The following is a 21,283-nucleotide window of genomic DNA, read 5'->3' as shown; positions in this document are numbered from 1 at the left end:
ATGAATGGGGTGTGAGTCCATGGTGCACGCCTTCACACCCCCATGTGCCCATGCCTATATTCAAGCCAATGGGGCTTGAATATAAGCTAAACTCCATTTTTGCAAGGAGGTCTGGAACAGATCTCCCATGAAAAAGGAGGGGCAACTATAATCCCAAATATGAGTATCTAAAAATGGATGTAAGGATGATTTGGTTGTGCTAAATAACATTTACTGTATATACTCATGTATAAGTCTAGAAATTTTAGTCAAAAATTGACTTTAAAAACCCGAGTCGACTTATCTACGGGTCAGTGTAAACACTGTACTTTAACTCTTATTAAAAAAAAAGGAACCATTCCCTAGTGAAAAGCAAGAGTATAATCTGTTCTGGAAGCACTGACTCCCTCTCTATTCTCTCTTCCATCCTGCCTTTAGTATAAGCACAGTTAGGCCTGCTGAAATTTTGTTAAGTTCTTTGGCATTGTTTTTCTCCTGAAAACATTGCTTTGTTGCGTGCCCCAAAGTTTTCTCCCTTGACTTATCCATGACTCATATCAAAATCCATAATTTGGGCTCCAAACCCTGTCCTTGATTTATACATGAGGTCGATTTATAGCTGAGAATATACGGTAACTAAATCAAATCTCATCATGAGCACTACCAGTGTAACTTATCTAGGAAGGGGAAAGAGTTTGCATAAAAAGCAATGATTCTGAAGCATGAGCATGTAGGAAATAGTATGGTACAAAAGAGGGTGAAATACAAAAGCATTTCAGGAGCTGCTTCTAACTTTTGCATTCTGGAGTAGATATGTTTGTTCTGAAATAGGTAGTATTTAGCATACTTATTCTTCTAAAGGGCTGTCCAAACTTGCAAAAAAGCAAGATCCCTTGCAACAGACAGTCTCGTTTATTACTGATTGGGGTTTTCTGGAAAAGCTTTTTCAATCCACATGAACCTCTCCTGCCAGCAGGGAGAGAGGGAGGATGGATGAACCTGAGTAGCCAGAGCATTCAGATTTCATAATACTATACACAGCTAGCCAATCATAGATCTCTTCTGTGTCTTTGATCACTATTCACTCTGATGACCCCGATGGCTATGTCTTTATTTGTGCTGGGAATTGCCTGTAAAAAGGGGACCATCATGTGGATATTGACACCCCCCCCCCTCAATTTTAAGAACAAATTGAGCAACCAACAGAAACATTTCCTCTTATCTGTTTCCCTTTAAGATATTTTGCTTTATTTTGGTCCCACTTAGTGCCATTCCAGAAAGAGACTTGAAAATGGAAAATTCTTTGAAATGTTTATTAGACTAAAGTGAGTTGAAAATAAATTGAAAACAGATTTACTTTTCACTTTCTTTAAGAACAAAGCTAAGTGAACTCGACAGTAATGATTCTGCATTCTGATTTAAAGTGGCAGGCATCAATCAAATATACGTGACAACATTTTCAAAAGCTACTTATGTGCTTTTGAGAGCAGACATAAAATAAAAATACTCACTACATAATATATTTGGTGACTATGACCTCATTTTCCTACTTATTTGTTTAGAATCAGTTCACACTTTTTTATGGTCATATTATAGTGACATGTGACAAATTCAGGTTATGATCTAGTCATTGTAAATGAAGGGATGTCATATTGAAGAGGGAGCAAGCTTGTTTTCTGCTGCTTCAGAGAACAGGACCCGAAACAATGGATGCAAGCTCCAGGAAAAGAGATTCCACCTGAACATTAGGAGGAACTTCCTGACAGTAAGGGCTGTTCGACAATGGAATGCACTCCCTCAGAGGGTGATAGAGTCTCCTTCCTTGGAGGTCTTTAAACAGCGGCTGGATGGCCATCTGTCAGGGATGCTTTGATTTGGATTTCCTGCATGGCAGGGGGTTGGACTGGATGGCCCTAGTGGTCTCTTCCAACTCTATGATTCTATGATTCTATGTCTTTAGATCCTGAACTTTTATTGAAATACAGATTATTCTGAAAAATACCTTGCTTGCCAGGAACACTGGCCTATTAAGCAGGTTATCTCCAGCAGGAATCCAGGACCTTGCTGTTTGTGCAAATGCTCATTAATTATGTAAGCCCAGTTGAGGAAAAGACTGGTTCATAAGCCACATGGGAAGTGAGGATTTAGAATTCCAAGAAGCAACTTTTAGGAAGATGAGGAGTATAGAGAGAAATACAGGAAAGGATCAATGCCCTGGTGGTGCAGTGGTTAAATGCCTGTACTGCAGCCATTTACTCAAAACCACAAGGTTGCGAGTTCAAGACCAGCAAAAGGGCCCAAGCTCGACTCAGGCTTGCATCCTTCTGAGGTCGCTAAAATGAGTACCCAGACTGTTGGGGGCAAATTAGCTTACTTGCTAATTAGCTTACTTGCTGTTCACCGCTATGATCTTTGGAATAGCGGTATATAAATAAAACAAATTATTATTATTAATGAAGAGAGGTTAGGAGTTCTGCTTTGCCTGCCTGCCATGGTAACCCAAAGTATATTCAAAATTCAGATTAGCTCTGATTTCATGATTATATCTCAGGCCATTCTAACAGTAGGCTTGAAGCAGTTCAGGATTTAGACACTTCTAAAAAAGGGATAAAGATAGGATTCTGATAAATTTCATTTTCATCTTCATATGTTTTATGCTTCTTATTTTAAAGTAATTTTGAATACAAATGCAGATATTAAAAGCAAACACTTGGCTCTGTTACCCAAGCACTTTACTCAAATTTTTCTTGTTGTATCACTTCATGGTGGATAGTTCCTGCCATTCCTAATAGGAGGTAAAAAGGTAAAGATACTCCCTTAAAATGAATGTCTAGTCATAACTGACTGTAGGGGGTGGTGCTCATCTCCGTTCTAAGCCGAAGAGCTAGCGTTGTCTGAGGATTGCTCTGGTGATCATGTAGCCAGCATGGCTGCACTGAATGCTGTTACTTTCCCATTGAGAAGTGGTACCAATCTATCTACTTTCATTTGCATGCTTTCAAACTGCTAGGTTGGCAGAAGCTGGGACTAGGTTACAGGAGCTCACCTGCGTGCTTTCCTTACATGTACAGTGGTACCCCGGGATACGAATGCGCCGGGTTACGAATTTTTCGGGATACGAAAAAATCCCATAGGGATTTATTGCTTCGGCTTACGAAGGTTTCTTCGGGTTACGAAAAAACCGCGGCGCTATTTTCCGCCACCGGAGGGCAGCAGAGAGCTATTTTTCCATTAGCGCCTATGGGAATTCGGCTTACGAAGGTATTTCGGGTTACGAAATTAACCGCGGAACGAATTAATTTCGTAACCCGGGGTACCACTGTAGTGCCTAAAATGCTACAAGGTCCCTTTGAATATTGATACTCCAGAGTAACATGTTGCATGTCTCTGAATTCTACCTCCCTGTTTATGCCGAGGTACATATATGTTTACTCCTCCAAGATTGTTTCTAAAAACAATGTAACAGAACGAGGTTGTATTCATAAGTTACATTGTATCTTTTGAGTTCAATATGTATTCCATTGTCCCATCCTCCAGTGAGTCCAATAAAAGCTCAACAAAATAATCAAACAAGTCATGGTCATCTATATGGCTCCCAAGTGCCACCCAAAAGCATATTTGACAGTTGTACCAGCCATTATCACTAATGGGAAAAACTCTGTATGTTGCTTGTGCTGCTGGAAGGTTAACCCACTGCAGAGTGTTGGATTGATAAGCATGTTGCAAGATAATTCGTAAATCTTGAAATTGATGATCTTCATTATAGTTAATGAGACAACAAGAGAACACATTTATAGAAAAAATTCTGGTCCTCCAGATGTTTTGGATTTCTTCTCCCAGAATTTCTGACTATTTATTAAACTGTCTGGGCCTTCTGGGAGTTGAAGTCCAAAACACCTTGGGAAACCAAAGTTTGGAAACCACTGTTCTAGTAAAGTATAAATTTATAGACCAAAGCTGTATTTTTGATAGAACAGTAACAAAAGTAACATCTGCTAAACATCATGTGGCTGAAATCCTGTACTTGTGGAAAACAGAGACAGATGCCCTGAAATCGGCCCCAGACCACCGCTTTCTGGCAGTCTGTACCGGGCCTTAGATCAGTGGTCTATCTAACCCAGTATTATGTAGACTATCTGGCACTGGTTTCTCAGGGGTTTACATGTCCCTGCCCCAACTTGGAGATGTATGGGATTAACCCTGAAATTGTCTGCATTCAAAATCTGTGTTCTGTCCACTGAGGCCTTACTCCAGATTTTGTGATCACACAAATCTTCTCTTTCATGGCTGATTCTTGGCAGATGCTATAAACTTTCCTCATTCCTTCAAATATTTTAGACTTCGTTTGGCTTCAAATCTCGATTTTTTAAAATTGCCTGTGAACCGTAGATTTCTTCACTTGGGTAATCACAATATGGAACTTTTGATCAATATATAATTGTGTTTGACAGTGATAAATTAAGAATAGGAGGTTGAGGCTTCTCTGCTCACCCTAGTCAGGATACATCCCAACATTCCTGGATTACATTATAAAATGGAAAAAGGAGAGGGACTGAAGGAATCAAGCAGCACCTTTGAGACTGATTTATTTTATCATGAGCCTTCATGGATATAAATCCACTTCTTTAGATTCAGCTAATGATGTTCTGCCTGAACAGTTTTTGTCCTATCATAATCATTCCACATAAAGTGAAAAATGCTGTCCTAAAATAAAAAGTCAAAGCTTGAATATTAAGATAGTACAGTAGAAGATTAGGGATGTAATTACAGACTCAGAACATAAAACGATTTCCTTTTCCTCCCTCTTCCAAAATAGATTATCTGGTGGTCCACCTTTTATAGCAGGCTCTGAAGAAAAACTTTTTGAAGTTATAAAGAAAGGAGATCTTCAGTTTAAACATTTAATCTGGCAGTCAGTCAGTGAAGCTGGTAAGTAGACAGTTGCATGACAGGAGCAAACAAAAGCCCTATTAGCATGACATTTTGCTGCAATATTTTGATTTCTTTAGTATTGCTTTCTCATAATTGTAAACGTGATATTAAGAAAAACTCCTAAACAGTTGCTAAGTGTTAGTTTCACTACAGTAAAGTAAAATATTATGTTGGATTAAAGCATCCTGAGGAAATGTAGAGAAGTGTGTGTTAACAACTAAGAGAAATGAGGTTTATGAATGTCTCCTGTTAACAGCCAGAAATGTGTTGCAGCAGCTGCTGAAAGTAGACCCCGCCCACAGATTCACTGCTAATGAACTGCTTGACTGCCAGTGGATAACAGTAAGTTTTCCTTTTATTTTCTTAAAACTTCTACTTATTTGTGGGATTTATTTTTTCCATGCCAGAGTTAGATAAATGCCATATGACTGTTTTATGTTTGGGGTAGTATTATTATTTATTATTACTTTATTTTCTTATATCCCACCTTTCTCCCAATATAGGGACTCAAAGGGGTGAACAGCAGATTTAAAACAGTACAATTTAAAAAGAGTGCAATATTAAAATGTATAAATATAAAATATAAAAAACAATTAAACCATTTAAAAAGTTAAAACAGTTATAACAGGGGTAGGCAACCTTTTTGGGCCGGGGGCCCGGTTGGCTGTCCCTCAGACAACGGGGGGGCTGAAGCCGGGGGGGGAGCTTCCACCCTCCGTAGGCGGAGCCGCATGCCGGAGCGGAGCTTCCACCCTCTGGGGGCAGGGCTTTCTCTGCTCCCTTTCCCGACCTCCAGCTGTCTGAGAGACAGCTAGAAGTGGGGGGGGGGATTTGGGAGTGGGGGTGACAGGCACACCCCCTGCTCCTCCTGCCCTTCCTTGGCCCCCAGCTGCCTCTCAGAGACAGCTGGGGACCAGTAAGGGCCCATGAAGGGCAGGAGCAACAGGCGCGTGGCCCCTGCTCCTTTCCTCAGGGCTTCGCCAGGCCTGAGGTGTCCTCCAAAGGACACCTCAGGTCTGCCAAAGCCCCGCGGGGAGGAGGAGGAGGCGGCTGGCAGCCCCAGCTCCTTTCCTCGGGGCTTCGCCAGGCCTGAGGTGTCCTCCGAAGGACACCTCAGGTCTGCCGAAGCCCTGCGGAGAGGAGGAGGCGTGTGCCCTCCCTGTCCTCCTTGGTCCCTTCCTTCAGCCGAATGGGCTCCAAGGGGCATTTTCGACTGAAGGGGAGGGAGGCTGAAGGGAAGGGCTTGGGCACCCGTCCCAGGCCCTTCTCTTCAGCTCTACCCTTCGGCCGAAAGGGCTCCAAGGGGCCCTTTCGGCCGAAGGGAAGGGCTTGGGCACACCGCCGTCCTGGGCTCCTCCATGGCCTTTGCAGCCCTAGATCTCTCTCTCCGGAAGGAGGCCTGGGGCCGTGACGGAGCCCCAGAGCGGCAGGCCGCCTCCTGGGCTCCTCCACGGCCCTTGCAGCCCCAGGCTTCTCTCTCCGGAGGGAGGCCTGGGGCTGCATGGCCTCCTATAGGCCCGCTGTGGCCCTTAGAGCCCTGCTGGAGGGCTCTGGCGACCGCAGCAGGGCTCCTACAGGCCTGGAAAGAGCTGGCGGGGGCTGCCAGCGCTGGAGGCCTCCTCCTCTTTCCCAGCCCCTGACGGGGCCCAGGCCCATCAGATGCTGGCAAAGGGAGGTCTCCCCGCCGGCTCTTTCCTGGCCCCTGACAGGCCTGGGCCCCGTGATGGGCCGGCAAAGAGTCAGCGGGGGTGTCAGCGCTGGAGGCCTCCCCCTCTTTCCCGGCAAAGAGCCGGTGGGGGGCCGCCACTGCTGGAGGCCTCCCCCTCTTTCCTGGCCCCACGGGCTCCTTCCCGGCCTCCGCGGAGGCCAAGAAGGAGGTAGGAGGCCGGTGGCCCCCCAAAGGCACCACGCAAGAGACCTTTGGCCTCTCGTGTGAGGGCGCGGGGCCTTTCGCCTCTTGCGCGAGAGGGAGGATGCCAGCAGCCCCCCAAAGGCCCAGCGCGCTTGCGCGAGAGGCCCGGTCCTGCCGCCAGTTGCTGCCGGCGCAGCGCCTTTGGCAATTGGCGGCAGGACCGAGCTCGCATGCGGCCCACGGGCCGGGGGTTGCCGACCCGAGTTATGAGTTAAAATTGAATATTACAATACAAACCTTAAAAATTTAAAAAAGCACAACATTCCCAGATTTGCAAAGGCCTGCCCACACAAGAACATCTTTACCTGCTACTGGAAAGATAGCAGGGATGAAGCCATTCTGGCTTCCCTAGGCAGGGAGTTCCAAAGCTTGAGAGCAGCCACTGAGAAGGCCCTCTCTCTTGTTGCTACTAAACATGCATGAGAAGGTGGTGGGACAGAGAGAAGGGCCTCTCCAGACGATCTCAATACTCTGGTGGACTTGTGCAGGGATATATGGTCCTTCAAATAGCCTGGACCCAAGATGAATAGTATACTTCACTTAAACCAATATGAAGGTGCCAGGGGACTTGTTATGTGCCATTTGTCTTGCATGGATTCAGAAGATGCTAATACCATTTGATATATAAGTTGGCAATGCCTAAAGAAGGGCTTGAGTACATTTAGTAAGTTTGGAGCAGACAGTTATAGAAAAAAGCTATAATAGTTGAGGTAGATAGCAAAAAACTTTGAGAAACACTTTAGCAAGAAAGATTTAATGGGAGCATGGAGGGAGAACAAGCTAGGACTTAGCTCATAGTTTATGTTCAGTATTGTGCATTGTGTATATTTATTAAGATACCATTTTCAAGTTTAGATTTCAGAAATTCTGAGATCCAGACTTAATACAGTGGGGGACTAGGTACCCTGTGCCTCCTGGTCTAAAAGCCCTCTGCAGTTGATCAATTAAGATTCTTTGGAAGAATTATCTATCTCTTCTTATGCAGTCTGTCAATTGGAGAGAGAAAAAAGAGAGTGATGGAGGGAAAGAGAGAGAGAAAAGGGAATTGCAAAAGACAGAAAAGGGAGTAGTTAAAGAATGAGAGAAAAGAGGATACTTTTAATTCTTGCCTCACCTATTGCTTGCATTGGTGTGTGAGTTTTAGCAGATTAACTTCCAAGGAAAGCTGACCCCACCAGGAAAAGTTTTCCACCCTTCTCTACAATGTGATCAGGTGTTCAGCTTCACTGAAAACCTAAGCAGGTTTCAAACTTTTGCCTTGACAGCCAAGGTGATCTCAAAAAGTCCAGAGGTATGGCCTTGAATGTGGTTTATCATGTAGAGGATTTTACTGTGTAAAATAAATTAACCCCTTGATGCCAAATGTCATATAATGCTCTTCAGAGTTGATGCATGTGACACTGAATTGTTCCATTAGGAGACTATACTACCTACAACAACAAAAAAGTGACAAAACACAAGCTATCATTCTCCATAACTGAATGTGGCGGTAAAAAAAAACACCACACCACACCCCCCAAAATGGCACATTTACATTCAAAATAAACTACCAAGGGCACAATCCATTGGGGAAATCTGCAGACTTTGTTTACATTGATTATGTAGAAGGCTGTTACCCAAAACAATTGTCTTAAAATAGCTTGTACCCCCATTCATTGTGCAATCCTATGCATATCATCAGAGGTAAGTTCAGCAGGACTTATTTCCATTTAATGATGCATAGGGTAAAGTTTTTTTTTTCCTTAAGCAAGTATATAAATATTCTTGATGGTGGTAGAGACAAAAGGGAATGTTCCATGGGTTATAAGGCTAGTATTAATAGCTTTCTGTTTCTCCAATATGTATGTCAGGATAGAATGATTAGTTGTTGTTGCTGTTGTTATTGTGTGCCTTTAAGTCATTTCAGAGTTATGGTGATGCTAAGGTGAACCTATCACAGGGGGTTATCACAATGGGTGCAAGCTCCAGGAAAAGAGATTCCATCTCAACATCAGGAGGAACTTCCTGACAGTAAGGGCTGTTCGACAGTGGAACAAACTCCCTTGAAGTGTAGTGGAGTCTCCTTCCTTGGAGGTCTTTAAGCAGAGGCTAGATGGCCATCTGTCGGGGATGTTTTGATTTGGATTTCCTGCATGGCAGGGGGTTGGACTGGATGGCCCTTGTGGTCTCTTCCAACTCTATGATTCTATGATTCTATGGTTCTTGGCAAGATTTGTTATGCAGAATCATAGAAATGGAAGAGAGCATCCAGTCCAACCACCTGCCATGCACAATCAAAGCAATCCTGACAAATGGAAACATCCTGAAACTCAGTATTTTTCTTTCATGTAAGGTTTCTTGGGTGTTTCTGGTTTGGTTGTTTCCAGTTGCTTCTTCTTTTGTAGCCATACGCCTTACTTCATTTGGATTGCATAGGCAAACCAATAAACCAATAAATAAACTCACCTATCTTCCACTTTTATTTGGCTATAGAAAGACAGGTGTTTACATACACATGAACTATTTCATTTAAAACATTGGTAGGCCACTTTATCAGAAGTACAAAGTCATTTACGGCATTAAAGTATTTTGAACTGATTTTGGAAGTAGATTTGTAGCCAGCCCAAGTTACGTCAGCACTAATATGAAAATAGTTAAAACAACAAATGATAATTAATAGTTAATGTGATGTCTAACAATTATCATAATTAAGATTATTTATGGTCCAGCAAAGATAATGCTTATATATCAGAACTATGGCGTTTGTAGAAATTTTCACTGAATCATAGGCCTGTTACAGACTGTCAAAATAAAGCTGCTTTGGGTCTCTTTGGAGCAGGGGTAGGCAACCTGCGGCCCGGCGAAGCCTTGGGACCGGCCCCAGCCCGGTCCTGCCACCGATTGCCGCCGGGGCCTTTGGCCTCTCGCGCACAGGAGCAAGGGGGGGCAATTGTCTATAGACGCCTCAGAAACATGCATTTATATTAACATTTTTTAAAAAATCAGCAAATTTTTTTGCGTGTCCTCCACTTTTTTTAAAAAAGTGTCCACCATTTGAAAATGTTGTCCTACATTTGTCCCGGTTTATTTATTTATTTAAATTTTTTTAAAAATTATTTAATTATTTTTTTTATTTTTTTTTTGGCTTCGGCCCCCCAGTTGTCTGAGGGACAGCAACCCGGCCCCCGGCTCAAAAAGGTTGCCTACCCCTGCTTTGGAGGTATGCTTTTTAAATGATGCATGGGTCCTAAGAGTCCGGAGGTCGCGCCAAAGCCACACTCCATTCCTAAGCACTGGAGTGCAGCTTTGGTGCAGCTTCCGGATTCTTCGGATGCATGCATCATTTAAACAGCATACCTCCAAAGAGACCCGAAGCAGCTTTATTTTGACCGTCTGTAACAGGCTATAGACACTTTTCACCAAATTTAGCACAAAGAGAGTTGCTAAAATATTTATTATTTTGACAGAATGTTATATGTGTTAACACGTTATGCAATCTACTGGAGATAGTCTGTTTATAAATCTCTGATTGTGTGGTCACTGGCTACTCTTTGGGCCGGAGTTAGAAGCATTTATTCTTTGCCATCAGTATTGTTTTTTTTTAATTCACTGGTAACCTCTCAAGAATACTTTGTATGGTTTCATTTTTTGTTGGTCCTCTGAAACCCAGGTTTATGCTTGTCCATTAAAATAGTTCTTAACTTATCCTTGGGAATGCAGTTGATAGGAGCACTTCTAGACATTAGTAATACTCCAGATTTATGTGTCCTTAGAATTTTTGAATCTCAAGGAGTAATGTACAATAGGCTACTGTTAGCACAGAATATGGAGAAACAGAATGGATCCCAATGTAAAGATATATAACTGAGCACTAATGTTAGAATTGTCCAAGGCATTGTATTCTCCATTACCATGTATGGATGTGAGAGCTGGACAGTGAAGAAAGTAAGAAGAAAATCAATTCATCTGAGACATGGTGTTGGAGAAGAGTGCTGAGGATACTGAGGACAGCCAAAAAGACAAACAAATGGGTCCTAGAACAGATCAAGCCTCAACAATCCTTGGAAGCCAAGATGACAGAACTGAGGCTGTCACACTTTGGCCACATCATGAGAAGCATGACTCATTAGAAAAGACAGTAATGCTAGGAAAGGTAGAAAATAGTAAGTAAGAAAAGAAGACCACACTTCATATGGCTGGACTCAATCGAGGCGATCATGGGCCTGAATCTGCAGTTGACTTGAGGGCAGTTAACAACAGCAACATTAATGTACAAAAATGTTTGGAGAAACTAATACATTTCTCTAGTGCTTCAAGGAGGGCATGGAGCTTCTTTTTTGTATAAGAACCTAACTCTCTATCTTAATATAAGCAAACATTCAGCTTCCACATGCTGGTCCATATTTGGAGCTGATGGAACATTTTGTCACTACTGCATATATATCTGCTCTTCATGATTTGAGTGCTGCATTTTCATTTTCAGTTATTGAGGCGGTTTCTCACCTGTTTTCCTCCTGCCTTCCTATTGACCAGATTTTTGCTCTTACTGAGTATATACATGATTGTTCTGGTTTCCTGTTTTTGTGTATTCCTGCTGTCACAAATTGTTTACTAGTTAATAATTGGCAACTATGTAAATAGTCTTGAATTTCTTCATTATACACATGATATCGTATTTTCTTATTAATATCATTTATGAACAGCTTCTTCTTTCTTTGAACAATATCTTCACAAAATTTTTATTCTCTCTGGGTGCTGGGGTGTGGGAGTATTGCCATTCAGAACAGAATCTCCTGGAAATCACAAAGTGGAAAATGTGTTTCTAACATATGCTGGGTGCCACATGATGGAGCGGTGAACTGTTTCATTCTCTTCTTTGAATCTCACTGACGTGCACTCCCTTAAAATCTGAAGTAAAAAAGCTTGAAGGAAAGACAAAAGAAAATGAAACAATCTAAAAGGCAACCAATTAGTAATCCTCCACTTTCCCTACAATTAGCACCAGATGCTAGCCAATTAAACTCAACAGGTGTTCAAATGAGGCAATACAGACAATTAACTTAAGTGGTTCCACTTTCTTAAAAACTGTCAGAACACAACCACCCTTCCATTTCATGTGCTATTTAAGTATTTGTAGCTCTTTAAAACATAGCGGGTTTTTTTCCCTGAGGCCACAACTCAGCCTCTTATTTTGTAGGTGTGATTTGGTGCACTTAGAAATTTAATTACCTGAATGCGCTTGCAAATAAGGTAGTTATTTGGATGTCTACAACATCAATTTGTCTATAGTTAATTACAGATGCAAATTTGCACCTGCAAAATTGGAGTCCACATTGGAAAATCATTCTATAAATTTGGAAGGACCGGGAATACATTACCCTGATTCATACAGAATTAATTCTCTCTTTTCGTGTGTGTCTCATCCCAACCCTAAGTGCTTAAAAAACGACACGTGCGTATAGGCACAGCCCTGTACTATAAGAAGATAAAAGTATTGGAAGACAAAAACTGAAGTATACTGATACAGGCAATGTAATCTAGTAGCTGGAAAAGAGGACATAAGTTTTGCCCTGAATTGCCTTGCCATATGGTATTTATGGGTATAGGTGAAATCTTATATTCTTTTTTGTGTTCAGAGTGCCACATATGAGGTCTGTACTAGTGCACAGTGTGATTTGGAACATTTTGTTATTGAGCAGAGTTTTGTGAGAGCCTGCCATTGCATATGATGAAAAGAAGTGGTTTGTGCTATTCCATTTAGTTCCTTTTTGTTGCTGCAAGAACTTTTGGAATGGCTTCTTTTTGGAGATGTTTCCAGTCTTTACAACTTGCTGAATTTTGATTGTTTTAATTTCTTCTATTTTTTCTTTTCTATTCTAGTTAAACATCCCCATTTTGTCAAGAGATTTTCATTTTCTTTATTCTTCAGTTGTCATCTTCAGATGTTGTCTGTATGTCCCAGGGAGTTATGGCCTTGAAGGCCTTGTTTAACAAATGTACCAGCTGTAAGAATAAGAGGCAGGCAATATCTGTATAGGTTGGACTGAGCTCTGCCTAAATACAGTGTGTAGGATGATCCAGAGTATGGACAGAGAGATTGGAATTACTATACTTTTTACCACGATCTCTGTCTCCCTTTGCTGGACACTATAGTCATTACTGGCTGGTTATATTTACTGTAGCTTGCCCAATCCCAAATCATCCAGTCCCTAGAAGGCCTACTAGGGCTCCCAAACTCTTCAGTCTTTTTATGCCATCAGGGCTTTTTTCCTTTAAGTCCCAACGTCACAGACAGCTTCTGCAATACTAACTGTACCACCAACAGTTTTTGATTTGAATTTGGCAATGCTCCTGCCTTTGAGACAGACACCAATGTCTACAATGATACAATTGCCACCCCTTCCCTAGATGTAGCATTAGATGATCAGACACCATTGCTCTTGCCCAGTAATACAGACCTGCACAACTTGGTGGTGGGTTTGGGCCAAAATTAAAATAGGCTAAACTTCTTCGCACTACAGATAGGTTTTAATTAAATACTAATTAATTAATATCAACTAGAATTAATTAATATTAATTCCATTTTCCTTCTCTTCTGTCCGGCCCTCTCCTCAGGAGAAAGCCAAGTGGTGGAAGAGCCTTTCATGTCCTCTTCCTCCACCTGGACTTCTCTTTGGGAGAAGGCCAAGTGACAGAGGAGCTTTGAGAAGCAAGCATTTGCTCCTCTTCCTTGTCTGATGCCTGGCCTTCTCAAGAGAAAGCTGGGCAGAGGAGGAGCCTTGCTGGGTGAGCATTTGCCTGTCCTCCTATATCTCCACCATCATCTGGCTTTCTCCTCAGGAGAAAGGGAAGTGGCAGCAGAGCCTCGTAGGGCAAGCATTTGCCAATCCTCCTCCTTCGCCACTTGGCCTTCTCAGGAGCGAGCTGGGCAGCGGAAGAGCCTTGAGGGGCAAGCACTTGAGTGTCCTCCCCCCTCCTTCTCCCCTACCATCTTTCTCCTCAAGAGAAAGCAAAACAGTGCAGGAGCCTAACTGGGCAAATGTTTGCCTGTCCTCTTCCTCCTACACATGACCCTCTCCTCAGGAGGATGCTGAGCAGTGGAGGAGCCTTAAAGTCATTCCACATCCTCATAGGCTGCCCAGAATCCTTTGGTGGGCCACATGCAGCCCGCTTTGAAAGTAGAGAAGCTATTTAATATCTGTGAGGAGGACTGTGGGCTTTTGTTTCACTAACCAGACCTCATGTCTATCATTGTGGAGGCCTCACAAAGCAAATGAAAGTACATACCTTACTCCACTCTGGTTGACAGTGAGGATGAAAAGCCAGGCACCACAGAGCACAAGCTCTTTCTTTCAACTACATCAAATTCCTTATAGTTTTGATCTGTTTGAGAGAATTGAAGAAACACATAGGCTTGATGAATACTAAGCCCTGCATCACAAATGTAAATGTCTTATTTGTTTTGTTGTTTGTTGTCCATAATTTAGAAGCAAATACTGAACTCACTGTTACTGTTTAGGGAGAAACACACATTGTTCAGAGGCAATTTAATGTCCTTGAGCTGATGAAGAAGTGGAATCAGAGCTCCAGCACAGAGGGTGGAGAAACAAGCATTTCTGAAAGTGATCTGAATGGCTCATCATCCACTACCCAACAGGAAGAAATCTGTGAAGGCCAAAACAGTCCTGTTAGCAGCAATGGCAACTCAGATCCTAATATTGATACAGAAACTGAAAGTGGGAGCAGCAAACCTTCTACACCAACAAAACAAGTAAAAGTTTACCAATACATGTTCAATTAAATAAATGGAACTAGATGATGGTGCAGAACAAAGTTGATTTATGTTTAAGAAAATCAAATTTTGTGCATCACAGTGACTTCTTTCTGTTTTTCTTTTACTGTGAATTCTTCTTCAAACCATTCTGACTTTTATTCTTTTTTTTCAGACTAACAAGAAAAAGCATCACACCAGTACTTTACAAAATGGAACATTTAAAAAGAAAAGTTCATCTGCTAGATCAACTTCCAGTGTAAGCTTATTTACAAAAAATATCAGTCATATCCCCCCCAACTACTTTAATATTTTATTTATTTTTCATATGTATTTTTCTTGCCTTTTAAAATATCAGCCTCCCCAATCTGGTGCTCCAAATATGTTGGAGTATATTATCCCCAGCCAGTAGAGCATATATGTGAAAACCCTGATTTCCTGATGAGAAAAAGTGCCACCATCATGACATTTATGTAGATTACCCATTAACTGATGCTGGTTCACATAATTAGCACATTTGGGTGAACTGAATTTAGCTGTGAGCCTAGTGATGGCACTATACATTTCCAGGTTATTTTTTTAGTGGATTGTTGTAGTTCTTACAGCGCTTCATAAATAAAGGTTAATAATAATAATAATAATAATAATAATAATAATAATAATAATATATTCAACTTTTTCATTTTGAAAATCAAGTACTGCCCTACTCTGAGTAGCTGCTGTTGGTGGAGTTGTTTGTTTTAAAAAAGTTTAACCTCCTCCAGAACCTCCCTTCTTCTTTGTGGATTTCTGCGAATCACACAAATGGGTTATATTCGTGCCTGTGCAAAAAGCTCAGAAACTTCCGGAATCACTGGGCAAAACTTAGTTTACAACTTTTTGGTGGTAGCTCTGCCCACCCTTATAAAGCCTCTGGCGTTGCCGCTCTTTCCTCAGTTCCTTTCATCCGCCGTGTTAGCAGCTCGAGGGAACCGCTTGTGGAATCACTTGTACTTTTGATTTTGACCTAACAGCTTTTTTTAATTTTCCTTTTAGAAATTCACTTGGATGTTGTTTGTTGATTGATTGACCTAGGTCTGTTTGACCATTTTACTCCGTTTTGTGATTTTGATATGTCAACTCTGATTATGATGGCTTCATTCAAGAGATATGGCAAATGTGGGACTAAAATCCCCACTTCTGATCGCCACAATTTGTGTGTCTTGTGCTTAGGAGAAGCACATAATGCCAAGACTTCCCCTCTTTGCATGTCCATGACTAGTTAGGCATTGAAAAACCATGACATCAAGCTCAAAGTGGCTCTCTGGGAGCAGGCCTTAAGACTGACCTCTTCCCCTGCTCTGGAGGGCGGATCATCCCTCTACCTCTGGTAAGGAGAAAGGGAAATCTAAAGTCAGGGACAAGCCCAAAGAAAAGTCTTCCAAGGACCCCAAGGCTCCAAGTTCGGAGAAGGATTGGAGTGATGACTCCAAGAAGGCATTGAAGCATAAGCACTCTGAAGATAAGTCTACCGAATGCATGGCTTCAAAATGAGCCTGCTCTGCTGCACCTTCTACTAAATTGAGCCGAAAAGGGCTCTCGGTTTGAAAGCTGGCTCCATCTGCTGCCTTGGGTGCTGACCCAGATGCGTCAGTCCTGAGCCCAACTGTTTCTGCTGCTGAATTCTTGGTTCTGTTTGATACCTCCCAGATTGTCCATCTCTATACTGACTCCCGAGTCAGAAGGAGAGGTTCAAGACACAAATCCTCAGACACTGACTCCACACTTGTCTGGTCAAGTAGTAGATGTTAGCCCATGGGCTCGTGTCTCTCCACTCTGATGGGATCGAGCCAGTCTCGTGACTGAGGCTGATGAGGCTGCTAATGTCGATGTGGAGTCCTCATTTCATGAGACCTTCTTCAACATTATCCGGATTTGGTGTTCGACTCTGACTCTGGGAGCTATCTTTTGCTAGTGGATCCCGCCAATCTTTGCCACAATCTCCAGCCCCCAAAGCTTGTACCATCCGCTCCTGCTAAGATCGTGACTGAGGCTCAGGTCATCAGGGCCTCCCCTCCAACATGGCTGCCAGTACCACCTTGTCAGGAATCTCTCTATGATAGGCCCTTACCGAGCCAAGGATTCCCCTGGCTCAGGTCTATTTCCGAGGGAATCATGCTGCCCGAGCCTTACTTCGAATGTTGAGAAGTCTCCATTAATATCTTGTGGAGCTTCCTCACAGATGATGTCAGGTCCTTTACCGATCACATTGTTCAGATGGCGAATGCTCTTGAGATAGAGGTCTCCTGTATGGATGGTGACATGGTGGACCTGACGCCTCCCCTCATTGGAGAAGATTGCCAAACACTCTTGGTCCACTTCAGCTACAATTGTTTCCACCTTGAGGAAGATCAAGAGCCTATATTGAATTGCTTCCTCAGGCCCAAGCTGGCTTTTTGAGCATCCGAAGCCAAACTTGGCAATTATTGAGAGTTTGCAGCTGCCTTTCTTCTCCAGAACTTCTTCTGCCTTTTCTGACAAGGAGAGTAAGAAGACTGACGGGTTGGTGGAAAAATTCTACGCCACAGCAGTGCTCAACCTTAAGGTGGCTAACTACACGGATTGCATGGAGCATATGGAGCCCCTCCTGGATGAGATGCCAAATGACAAAAAGCAGCTGGCTATGGCCCTCTGTGCCGAAGCCTATTCCATAGGTGGCCAACAGGTTATCTCAGCATGCCATTCCAGAGCCTCCAAGATCTTGTCGGTTTTGGTGGCCTTCGGAGGCATACTTGGCTGCACTGTTCTGATCTCAACCCCCATGCTCGTTCTGCCATTATTTATTTATTTATTATTTTATTTTTATCCCACCTTTCTCCCAAAGTGGGACCCAAGGTGGTTAACAACATATATAAAACAGAACAACTAAAACTGTACAATTAAAATTGTACAATTATAAACAATTACAAATATAAAATGTAAAACATACAAAGTTAAAAATAATAATCTAAAACCAACCCTCTCATCCCCCAATAAAACCAAGCCTGCCAGATCTTAAAAGGCCTGTTTAAACAAATATGTCTTTGCCTCCCTGTGAAAGGCCAGCAGTGAGGGGGCAAGCCTAGACTCCCATGGAAGGGAGTTCCACAGGGTGTGAGCAACCACTGAGAAGGCTCTCTCTCATGTCCTCACCAAATAAGCCATTGAGGACATGCGCTTTTATGATTCTGGTCTCTTTAACAAGGAGATGGTTGAGAAGCTCAATTTTCAATACTGGATGAAGGCCGCTGCCTAGAAACATGGTATATCTTCTACCTCATTTCAGTCTCCTTGGTGTCAGTATGGAGCTCAACGCCCTGGGTATCAATTGTACCAACAGAGGTCTTACCAGCCACAGGAGCACTGGTATCAGCAGGACCAACCCAGACAGTGCCGACCATCCCAATCCTCCTCTTCTTCATCTGATCGTCACCAACTACCACAGCCACAATACAGCCAGGGCTGTAAGAAGAAGAATGCTCAAAAAGGCAAGAGGAGGTTGTGAAATGGGCTTGCGCACTTTGTATCTACTCCCTTTGGGGATAGGCTGAGGCCCTACTTCAGCTGCTGGGCCTCAATCATCTCTCCTGTTTTGGACATTATCTGTAAGGGTTATACCCTCAAGTTTGAAGAGCTCCCGATCAACGCCACCACACCCTCAGACACTCTACTTGACACAGTGCGCACATTTCACAACGGTGCTATTGAGCCGGTAGACCCCACTCAGGCCCACTACTGTTTCTTCTCCCATTACTTTACTGTTCCTAAGAGAGATTCTGGCTTCAGGCCCATTCTGGACTTACGGCAACTGAACTCATTTATTGTCTATTTCCATTTTCACATGATAACCCTTGCTTCTATTCTGCGACTTTTGCAGAAAGATCATTGCTTCGTGACCCTCGATCTCAAGGACACCTACTTCCACATTGGGATTTGTCAAGATCACAAAAGATTCCTCACCTTTGCCATTGGGACCGACATATTCCAGTACAGGATCCTTTCGTTCGAACTTTCCACAGCACTGAGAGTCTTCACAAGTGTATGGCTCCAATCGTTGCCTACCTCCATCAACGCGGAATCATAGTCTTTCCCTATTTGGACAACTGGCTCTTCACCAGATGGGATGCAGCTTTTGTAGGGCAGTGTTGTTTTTGGGTTTGCATTGAAACAGTTCTTTGCATTACATGTTGTGTATGCTGTTGAAACCAAGAAAGTTTACACTGACAAATGCATTATTGTTGTGTTTATGCCTTTTGATGCCAATAAATGACATTGACAATTGCATTGCATATTGTATATGCTTTGAAACTAAAGAAAATGACACTAACAAATGAACTTAAGTTCAAGAGTTTATTGTTGTTAATAAACACAACTTGTTTGAACTCCACAATTGGTGCCATGATACTCCCTCCTCCACTGACCAAAGCTTGTCCGTCTAACCCATTTATGTGATTCGCACAGACCACAAAGAAGAAGGACAGGTTGCTTACCTGTAACTGTATTTCTTTGAGTGGCCATCCACAAATACACACAAATCCCGCCCATCCTCCCCTCAGTTGTGTTCTGCTCATGGCTAAGTTCTCTCTGTCGCTGCTATGCGGTGTACTTTATGGAGCTGAGGAAAGAGCAGGAACTAAGTTTTGCCCAGTGATTCCAGAAGTTTCTGAGATTTCTATGCAAGTACAGATATAATCCATTTGTGTGTATTCGCAGGTGACCACTCGAAGAAATATAGTTACAGGTAAGCAATCTGTCCTTACTGATGTCTTTGTGGATACAAGTTGTTGAAACTAGAATAGTAAAGGCCCTATACAGACAGGCCAAAATAATGCTGCTTCAGGTCACTTTGGAGGTATGGTTTTTAATGATGCATGCATCCTAAGAGTCTGGAAGCTGCACCAAAGCTGCACTCCAGTCCTTAGGACTGGAGCGTGGCTTTGGTGCACCTTCTGGACTCTTAGGATGTATGTATCATTTAAACAGCATACCTCCAAAGTGACTCGAAGCAACTTTATTTTGGCCTGTCTGGATCAGGCCAAAGTAAGCTATATAAGTTAGAGGACAAATACTCTCAGTTTATTCCCCACATGTTCCTTCCCTTGCCCTAATTAATATGTTCAACATAGCATTGTCTCCTTGTGCTCATGAGTTTTGTTGTTTGTTTTAAAAATACAGAGTTGTGGATCTGGGTCATTGTCTCCAGGGTCAATCACAAAGCGGAGTCTGGATAATCAAGAGAAAAAAATGGAAATGGAAAAATCGTCTTCATCTTTGAGTCAAGAATCATCTGGCAAAAGTACACCAAAATCAACAGTCCTTAGTAGCCTACACAAAATGAAAAAGAAACCTTAAGGGGGAATCTGTCTATTCAGATTCCAATTCTTATGAAGGAACTATTGCTGGTGCCAAAAGTGTGGCAACTATTTAAAAAGGACCAATGTATCCTAAACTCATGCCTTTTTTCTTGTTCTGAGACTTATTATTATCATCATCATCAGGAGCAATAGCCTCACAGTAGTGCTGTTAACAATGGTAAAGCAGTGTGAATTCCTAACCTATATGAGGGCATCCACTGATAGTATAATGTTCAGAGCACAGAAGTGTGTAAAAAAAAAATCTGGCTTTTATTTATTGTAGGCTATGCATCATTCCGGCAAGCAATTAGTTTCTTTGAATTCATTTGTTGTGTTTTACTGAAAGTTGGTTAGTATTAGAAAGATTTGTGAAGTGGGGGTGGGGGGGGGGGTGTAAGGAAAAGCCAAACCTGTGGTGGCTATGTGATGTGTTTTTTTGTGTATGTGTGTTGTAATAACTGTGCATTTTGCACTTCAAATAATTTGTTAGCAGTTTGCTTATAAATTTGTCAAAATTATATACCCATTTACCAAGGTCAAGTGAAAATTGTTTCTGATATTTAATGTCACTATAATTTGTTTAGATAATTTACCTTAAATGTTTTTGTATTATTAAGTATATTCTTCCTGCTAGAATTCTTGCATGTTTAAATAAACCAGATTTTAGGGAAATTGTTTTCACATTCTAGTTCGTCTTCATTTTAAAATGAAAACTCAATTGTGTTGTGAAAGAAAAGTTAAATGCTTATGTCATACGATTCTTTTTCATTTACAAATAATGCCCTTTTTGTTTAAAATTCCTTCGTTAGGCTAAATATTTTTATAGTGGTTTGATCCAGATGCTTTTCATAGCATTTGATTCTTTCAAATATGTTTATGGCACGTTACAGATAGCCTGTTTGGGGCAGCCTGTAACTGGCCCTTTCCCCGCTGGATCGGGGCCTCAGCTGCCACAGCGGCAGCCTCTGAGGCCCTGATCCGCTGCTTCCCAGGCTGCGGGAAAGTGGCAAAAGGCCGCTTCGCCGCGGCCTGGAAAGGGGTGTCTTTGGGGCTTCATGCCTCAAGGACACCCGACGGCAGCAGGGATGCGGAGAAAGGGGCCGCTTGGCCCCTTTCTCATTTGTGTTGCTGGTGCAGCCGTGTAGAGGTTGCGCCAGCAACGCAAATCGTGGAAGGAGCTCCGAAACAGAGCTCCTTCTGGGGCCACAGAAAGGGCGCTCCAGGCGCCCTCACACGGCCCCACTACGTCACTTCTTCGCCGCCCCGTTTGGAGGTGGTGCGGTCATGACATAGTCATGGCGGTGCCCATGTGTATAGGGCGCTGCCATTTTCTACACG

At 42.6% G+C, this 21,283-nt stretch overlaps 1 protein-coding gene across 6 annotated transcripts in view; it reads left to right on the top strand.

Moving 5' to 3' along the window:
• STK33 (serine/threonine kinase 33) overlaps nt 1-20,617 on the top strand; it is a 94,898-nt gene extending 74,281 nt beyond the window's left edge. For all 6 annotated transcript variants that reach the window (XM_042447187.1, XM_042447193.1, XM_042447192.1 and 3 more), the window contains 5 exons: nt 4,796-4,908; nt 5,168-5,253; nt 14,322-14,573; nt 14,749-14,832; nt 19,767-20,617. In XM_042447187.1, coding sequence (XP_042303121.1) covers nt 4,796-4,908; nt 5,168-5,253; nt 14,322-14,573; nt 14,749-14,832; nt 19,767-19,943 — 712 coding nt within the window. In that variant the 3' untranslated portion in view covers nt 19,944-20,617. The remainder of the gene's footprint in view (nt 1-4,795; nt 4,909-5,167; nt 5,254-14,321; nt 14,574-14,748; nt 14,833-19,766) is intronic.
• The last annotated feature ends 666 nt before the right edge of the window (nt 20,618-21,283 follow it).

Source organism: Sceloporus undulatus, chromosome 1 (genome assembly GCF_019175285.1).
Source record: "Sceloporus undulatus isolate JIND9_A2432 ecotype Alabama chromosome 1, SceUnd_v1.1, whole genome shotgun sequence".
In the NCBI taxonomy this organism is placed as follows: Eukaryota; Metazoa; Chordata; class Lepidosauria; order Squamata; family Phrynosomatidae; genus Sceloporus; species Sceloporus undulatus.
This window is presented reverse-complemented; position numbering and strand designations above follow the sequence as displayed.